Here is an 8,553-nt window from a genome sequence, read left to right on the forward strand (position 1 = left end):
TCTAAGGTAAAACCAAACAGAAAAACAAACTTCAAAAAGGACACCAGCCCAGCTGTTTTAAAAATCATGTGCAGACCACAGTTAAATGTGGCCAAAAAATGAGGCGCCCAGCGTTTTCCTTGGGAGACTATATTCAACAGATTCCACTAGAGGGAAGCTTTCCGAATTGCCACCCTATTTATTATTTCATTTCCTTCCCTGGGCTCTAGCAACGGGAATCCCACGGCTTCGCCAGCCCTGCGAGCAGAGACGCCCCAGCCTAGCTCCTGCAGAATGGAAAAATGTCAGCAAAACCACAGTAAACGGCGCGTATTGAACCCATAGATCCGTTGTGTTTAATTTCCTTATTGATGGCCTTTCATAACTCAGTGGTCATCTTTCTTGCTCTGCCATTAATTATCCCGGGAAGCAAATAAACGTGCCCAGAGTCAAGACACTGACATGCCTCCCCCCTCCCCTGCAGCCAGTGTTCCTGAGGGAGAAAGAACTTGGGATCGTTCGCAGTAGGACAATGCCGACTTTTGAACCTCTAACCACTAAGCAAACAAACCTTGCGCTCTGCTCCACAATCCAAACACGGTTTATTGACAGGCGTTTCACAGCAACGCATAGCAACTGAGGCAGCAGCCGCCAGCTCCAGCCCGGCAGAGCACGAGGATCAATGGCGTGCGGGCGCGGCCCCTGGAGCACCAGAGGGCAACCTTGCAAAGGCTGTGCCCTCGGAGCCAGAGTCATTTTCCCCCGCGCCCCGCGAGGGCTGGGCACAGGCATTCCAGGCCAGCCCAGCCCGCATCCTCCTGCCAGGCTGGGGAGGGCTGCCGGCTCGGGCTGGGGCAGGGAGAGAAAGGCTGGCTTGGGTTTAAATTGGGGCCGGATCCTGCAGTCCCAGGTACAACTCTTGTCTCGCAGAGATGAAGACGCGCTGCAGGAGTGGGGTGGGGGGGGTTAGTGTTGGGGGTGAGACGGTCCCGATTGCTCAGGATGATCCAGTGTTGTCGGGTTGACCGCGTCCCAAGGCCAGCACAGGGGCCAGACTTTCCCCCTGGTTGTTTCTTTTAACAGCACAAAGAGAATCCGATCAGACACACCTCCCCACTGACTCCCCTCTCCCAGCTTCAGGGTCTAGCGGCTAGTCCCTGGCGCTGCGCTTTTAGTGGGTATACAATGAGGTTTTCGATGGATAGGACCAGCTCCGTATTCCAACCACCCTGCGGGGTCTTCAAATACCGCAGATGCTGCACACACCTTTATAAAAACCGCATCCTACCTAACAGCAACCCACACCTGGCTCAGTCACACACACACTCATTCGTATACATCTGCGCGGGCCCACACTGTTAGCCGCCAGATTTCGGTGAATGCTGCCTTTTCAAAATACACCAGGACACGAATTCTGCAACCGAGACAACAAACAAACAAACAAACAAACAAAAAACAACCAAAACCAAAAACCAAACCTCTGCTCATCAAATTATATTGGAAGCAACTAACAAAAGAGACTAGGGCTTTAAAACCACGGCAGAGCCCAGGGGGAAGCCCCATGTTGATTTCACATGCTTGGCACATGAAGTCAGCTTCTCCGTCTTCGGGCATGAGCCTGCATGCAGCACTAGACTCCCCTCTTTGGAAGACCCTTAATTTCTAACACATCTTCAACCCCCTACTGCGTGGAATCACACCGCAGCTACACAAACACTTATACAACCTCTCCGTTTTTAGCAGACGTCTGCCCTAGCTCTAACAGTGGTTAAAAACAAGATCGGTAACAAAAGAGCCTCCCTCCCCTGCAAAAAACCCCACTCATTTTATTAATAGCCTTTCTAAAATTACACGGGGCAATCAGTGTATTTAAAACTGCTCCAGCATGGAAAGGTTATAAATAAAAATAGCAGGAAGCATTTAATAGACTATTTCCCCCTTTGATTATTGGTATTGACCAGATTCCCAGAAGGGATGATGGAATAAAAATTGCACCATGAACAAATCCTCACCAATGCTGTCTTTGGCCAAAGTTTATTGGCCAAAGCTGTTGGGGCAGGAGCTCATGTGTTACCATGGGCAATAACAGGTCTGAAATGTCAAATCAATTTCACTCTCATAGCCACACTGTTAACTGCAAATCCCGGGTAAAGTATATTGCCAATGCCCCGCTGAGTATAGACTGGGTAGCTGTCCCTAGCCGCTGGCAGGTGCAATGAGTACATGGAGTTTCCGACCTGGTTGGAAAGACTTGGGCTGTGTGTGTTTCAAAGACTAATTTTCCAGATTTTGGATAATGAGTTGAGTAATACTACAATAAAACGGTGAAAACCAAACTGAAGCTTGACCAGAGACTGCAGAGATTTTTTTCCCCGGCTGTTATGTGTGTCCAGATCTGGGGAAAGAATCCATATTTTGGTCTTTCTCCCCCATTTAATAAAAAGATTGAAACGTGCCAACCCCCAAATGTCTGTGTTCCAGGCAGCTTGTTGACCCTTCCTGCGGCTCAGAGGCACCCCTGGGGTCTTTCTTTTCATTTTCGGCCCTATAATAAAGCTTGGATAAAGCCTGGGAAACCAGGAAGGCTCCTGTGTGTATGAAGCTGTTCGGTTAGGGAGAAGAGAAATCGCATAATTTAAACAACAGAACATTACACTGGGTGCATTTCTCAACTCTCTCCTCCCAACCCCCTTGGTAATAATATCACACACGCAGGGATCCTCACGCTTACAAGTGTAGCTGGTTGCAGTTTCCGCTGGAGAGCTCACCTCTAAATTTCTCCGCAGTGCAGCACGCTAATAAACCGGGCCGGGGGACCATCAGCACCAGATTTATGAGCTCTTTTACAGGTGGCTAACATGAAGCAATTCCCTTCTGAACATATTTAAGCCGTGTCTTATCTTACCTTCCCTGCGCTGTAAGGCAAGATGGTCATTTTGAAGGTTTATGGTTGGGAAAGACAAATGTGCTTTACATTTTACATGGCTAGCCAAGCCTGTGTAATGAAAACCTGCAGACCGATCCCTGAGATTCCGAGCTGGAGAACTTACAGGCTATTTCGGTTCAGCTCTCGGCTATATTGGTATTTACTGCATTGCAAACGCCAGTGTAAAAACACAAAAGATCATGAATATCCCCGCACACGGAAACAGACACACTGTACACTTTGTACAAAAAGCAAATGGCTGGAGTGTGGTTGAGGAAGATCAATACGGCCATTGTAGTGCACAGAGGGAAAAGCCTGGGCTCTGTCCGTTTCATTGGGTGACCAGTGACCTTTTCCACGGTGGGTTCTGTGAATGTCGGGCTCCTGTTCACCGAGGAGGGCAGAAGCCCCCCCGCCCCCGACTCAGTCTCTGGCTGCGGTCACTGGGTCACTGATGGCGCTAAGACCCCAGCGGCTCCCAGGACACCCCCAGCTGGGCCAGGACCCGTTGATCCCTGGAGGGAGGAGACCGGGCTCAGCGCTTGCGAGCCGCTGTGCACCGCGCCGGGCTGAGATTGCTGCAATTTCTTCTTGTTGATCTTTCTTTCTTTCGCTCGCCTGTTCTGGAACCAGATTTTTACCTGGCGGGGATAAAAGAGCAAGAGAAAGAGATGGTCAAATCAGAGAGCGGAGCGGCTCCAGAATGACCAGGCGAGCAGGGCTGGGCAGCTGGAGAGGGCACCGTAGGGGTTTCTCCGCAATCAGCCCAGCCATCTGCGCCCGGCTCTGCCGCAACACGCAGGGAATAGCCCCGTGTAATGCAAGCCAGAGTCCCGCCATGCGCACTCTTCTGCCGAGCCTTTCACGGGGGAGTGGACCCGATCCCCAACTCCTGACGCAGGCTAACGCCAACGACTTTCTAAGGTGGGACTAACATGCACATCTCAGCCGTCAGCTCAGAGCACGCCGAGAGCTAACAGGCGCACGAGTGGGCCGGACACCTCACTCTCACATGTGCCACTTGGGAGTTTGTCGGGTTGGAAAGCAGGCATGCCTGTCTGTCGGTCTGGGTCTCTTTCGCACACACCAGTACTGGAGACACGAGAGAAGTTCCAAACATGGTCACATGCCTCATGATATAGGAAAACACCCACTCTCCTGGCAAGAGCAGACAGCGCCTCGGTATTTGTCGCCCTTCCTAGGCCTTCCCCACCGATTGGTGCCAGCCATTCTGCTACTATTCCCGCGATCCCACGGCCATGTTTGCATTATCTCTTGGGCCAGTGGCACCGTGACAAAGCGCATGGGGGTATGGGGGGTGGGCGACTAAAGAGCATTTGGGTACTTCAGAAATAACGCGAAGGGAACTCTCAACGGACAGACCTGTCTCTCTGACAATCCCAGCGTAGCAGCCAGTTCTGCTTTCCTCCTGATTGTTATATACCGGCTGTAATGAAACTCCTTCTCCAGTTCCAGCCGCTGGTGGTCCGTGTACACCACGCGGTACTTATCTTTTGTCCTGGTTTTAACTAGAGAGGAGAAATCCATGACAACTGATCAGGCACATTTAACTGCAACCCTTTTCCCCGATCCATTCTTTCCGTCTCCTCCTCGTCTGATCTGGGACTGGAGCTCGGCTACTCCCCACCCAGGCAAACCCTTCAATGGGTAAGGAGGACAGGATCGGGACCCCGTCAATGGTTTCATTTCCCTAAGTGGGGACTTAATAAAGCGCGTGACCGGGCTCGAGAAAGAAGATTTCCAAATAACCCATTTTTTTCAGGCCGTGGGGAAAAAAGGCAAAAACTGCACGAATGTCATTAGGAACCAAACGCATGCACTATATTCCCAGTCCCGAGGGAGACCAGATGGCAATGTTTTTGAAATGTACCTTAATTTTGTACATTTCTCCAAGGAACATTGTTCTGAAATGCGGCTGTTCCCGTTAATCTCTTATGGTAATAACCCCCGATTAATGTAGGCACACGTTGTCTGGGGTTATTTGCTACTGCAGTAGAACTCTTAGATTCTCACAAGTAAACGTCTTGGGCATTGCTCTGATTCCCCCCCTGATTTTTGATGGCCCTCTGCAAACGATGGAAGTGCAGACGATCTGCGATTGTTATGTTGAACCCGCACCTTTACTCGGATTCATTTATTTTTGCAGACGAGAACCGACAAGCCTGACACTGGAATGGAGGCAGAAAATATCAGTGCTCAAAAATGCCAAGTTTGACGCATCTGATTTTTTTTTTAATGCGGAGCATGTATGTACATTGCTAAATCAGTTGATCTCCCTTGCTTCTGATTGTTTCTTGTTTAACTGGTTATATCCCCAGCTTTCTTGTTCATCAGAAAGATCTGAAGAGTCGGGAGGTTCTGCCCCTAGGTATGTAATGCCCGGCAGGCTGACTTTGTTCAGGTAAACTCTCTGCAAACCACAACAAAAGCGCCCTGCGAAGATACAAGTCTGATCAGAGAAAACTCCCCAGAGCCGCTGAATGGGGAACACAATCGCAAACAATGCCGGACAAGGAGATCTTATCAAAGAAAGACCTTCTCAATGCCTTAATAACAGCCCCATTCTGTTTGAATTACCACTACTGAGCAAATGGCGGCAGGCGCTTTCATCCCCTGGCCGGGCAGATTAACATAAACACTGGCTCCAAAGGCAGCATTTGAATGGAGACATCCCCCGAAGTGACCAGCCACCCTTTCCAAAAGGAAAACGGTGGGAACAGGGCGGAATTGTGGGAAAATCCGACAGCTTCCATTCCTGGATTGCTGGCCACGGGCACTGGGGCGGCTTGCAGATTCCCTCACATTAAAGGTGGTCGTTTGCTTTCCCATGTAGTGCGCTGACTCGATGCCCTTTGGTTTGGGGGAAATGGTCAACCCCAATCGCCCCCCACGTTGTCTGGGGAAGCCGGGGGATGAGAGAGGAATGCCAGAATTCATTATTTACTGCGAAAGTTGCCACCCTCTTTCCGGCCAGTAAAAGGGACAATAGCGTGGAAGGTGTATATCAAAGCAAGATGTGTTTAAAGGCCCATGACAGATGAGGGTCTGCAGAGAACAGGAGCTCCTGGCTAGTCTGCAGGCACCCGGGAGACATTAACATCACAACTGAGAACGGCGCCTGGCCACCTCCTTGGCACCTTAGTGCAGGACATCACGGACCGTTCTCAGCTGACATTCAGGCCCATCTACCGCAGCTCCCCTCCAAATCTCTTTCCCCCACGAGAGGAGGAAGGGGGCAACTTTCAAAATCGGGCTTGAGACACCTCGCCCTACCCTTAACGCCTTCCGATCCGCGCCCCTCTCCCGAAGGCGAGGAGGAAAAGACGCGCAGATCAGTTTCGCCTTCCCGGAGGAAACCTGCCCCCCGGATACATTGCAGCCCCAGCTCGATGGGATGGGAATTCCAGAGCCAGCCCGAACCCTGACAACCCCAGGACTCAGAACCGCCTTCGCCCATTTCCCAGCGAGGGAGCAGCAGGTCGGTGTGAAGACCTAAAGCTCACCAAGACGTTAATAAAGGTATGCGCCCAATGACTCAGAAACAAATGCAAAGCGACACCGGCCAATGATTTATATGGCTGTAATTGGTTATAAAAATCTTTTAAGTGCCTATAACCAGGGCTACTCGGACTGAAGCCCGGGGAGGACCAGCAAGCACTCCATTGGGATTAAATTAAACTAAACTCGTCGGGAAATCGGTCAACACAGGCTTTCCCGGCCGCTGGAAACTTGGATCGACTAGGAACCCCCCCCAAAGACTGTCCCACGGCTCGTCGATTCAAAAGACACCTTGAAATAGGGGCTCCAAAGCTCTGTGGGGTCGGTCTGCCAACCCGCAGTGCGTTAAAAGCGTACCGCAACCCCACCCCCAGCAGGGCTCTGTCTTTGCTGCCTACGTTCTTCATGTTAAACTAATTTCTCACAAAGGGAAAGCAAAGGTCCACATTTCTCTCTGTACCTGCAGCTCGGTAACAAGAGTCCCAAGCCCCGAAGTGACTCTACTTGTTACTACAAACTCTCCCCACAAGGATCTGTAATTTAAGTGTTGTCGATAATACGACCAGTTATTTGAAGAAATTTTCTACCCACTTCAGTATTTTTGTTCAATATTAAAAGAAGGTAAAACAATCGAAGGGGAAATAGAATTGTTCCTTTGGGGGAAGAGCCTCATTTTTGAGCTGCTGCTTCCTTATTTTCTTTAAAAATATATATATCGGAAGTGAGGCTATTCCAGTGAAATGCCTGGGCCTGGGCCCGCATGCCTGAGGCGGGCTCCAAAATGAGTGAGCTTCTTGGCATTATCAAATGTCCCTGCAAATCACTTCCACGCGTGTAGGGCACAAACATCTCTCTAGTAACACCCAGGCTGCTCTGACCCTGAGCTAGGGCCAGTGGCTCCAAACTGGAAGAGAACTCAGCTGCTTGGGGGACCCTTTCCCTCCTGCCACTGGGAAGTTTGGGCACTGTTTCCTACTGGGTTTTCCTGGAGGAGGTTCCCTCCACTCCCCGAATCGAAAAGCGGTCAGGCCGAGAAATTACTAGCGAAACAACTGCCTGTGTTAACCTCCACAGCCCCCACCGTGCAGCCCGAGCTGTGCGCAGCGGGGCTCAGTCCCCGGAGAGTTACGGTTTCCTGGGCGGCTCTGGGTCCCAGCAAGGCCCAGGCTGGTTACGAGGTTCCTCGAGCTCTGCTACTTCCCAGACTGCCCTGAGCTAGGCTCCCATGCAGAGCTCCGGTGCGCAGGGCCCCAGCGCTTTGCGGCTAGCCAGAGCCCCAGGCCTGCAGGGCTCTGCTGCAGTCCAGGACCCCCCGAGCTGGGCTACGGTCCAGAGCCCTGGTGGGCAGCTTGCTCTGGGTCCCAGCGCTCTGCCGGGTTCTCCGGGGCCCCAGTCCTTTGCTCGCCCAGGCCCCCGGCGCTCCGCCGCTTACCCTGGCCGCCCAGGGCGGGCTGTGTCGGCTTCCTCATCCACTCGCACAGATTCCGCCGCTGGCCGCCAGGGGAGAGCTGTTCTGCGGCCGGGGCGCCCGGGTTGAGCTGCTGCATGACCCCGGAGGCGGCGTGGGGCGCCGGGCCCGGGTGGTGGTGGTGGTGGTGGTGATAGTCAGCCGGGCTGTAAGCCAGGGCCGCGGCGGGGGAGCCGCCGTTCAGCCCGTGCACCGCGCTGGCCGCCGCAGTGGCAGGGCCCCCCTGCCCGTAGCCGTTCCAGTCATCCCGCAGCGGAGCGCCGTAGGGAGAGGGCCACGAGGGGCCCTGGGACTGGGCGCTGTCCAGGTTCACCCCGGCCGCGGCCACATGGTATCCTCCGTAGTCCGGATATTGCGGGGCGCTGACAAAGTTCTGCGCCGCCAGGTTGAGCCCCCCCGAGTGGCGCACGGAGCTGGAGTACATGGGCACCTCCTTATCCAATAGGTAGCTCACGTACATGATGGCGAGAGCCGGGCAGCAGCTCTCCACATGCTGCTTGGGGCTCTGGAGCTGCTCTTCTCTTCCTTGGGGATGGGCTCCCCTTCTGTTCCGGGGGGGGGCAGCGGGGGGACTGTCCCCCTGGTTGCCTCTGCAGAGCCGTCTCTCTCCCACTAGCGATCCGAACCCATTGGCCGGCAGCACTTACATGATTAACGATTG

General features: G+C 52.9%; 1 protein-coding gene across 1 annotated transcript; it reads right to left on the reverse strand.

The window, feature by feature from the left end:
• Positions 1-3,345: 3,345 nt before the first annotated feature.
• Positions 3,346-8,352, reverse strand: LOC113406831 (homeobox protein CDX-2-like). Its single transcript, XM_026653603.1, has 3 exons — positions 7,857-8,352; positions 4,289-4,434; positions 3,346-3,546 (listed from the first exon to the last, which is right to left on the reverse strand). Exons 1-3 carry the CDS (start codon positions 8,350-8,352, stop codon positions 3,346-3,348), a joined length of 843 nt encoding a protein of 280 aa, XP_026509388.1.
• Positions 8,353-8,553: the final 201 nt, after the last annotated feature.

Source organism: Terrapene carolina, unplaced genomic scaffold (genome assembly GCF_002925995.2).
Source record: "Terrapene carolina triunguis isolate 2854851 unplaced genomic scaffold, T_m_triunguis-2.0 Scaffold141, whole genome shotgun sequence".
Taxonomy (NCBI): domain Eukaryota; kingdom Metazoa; phylum Chordata; order Testudines; family Emydidae; genus Terrapene; species Terrapene triunguis.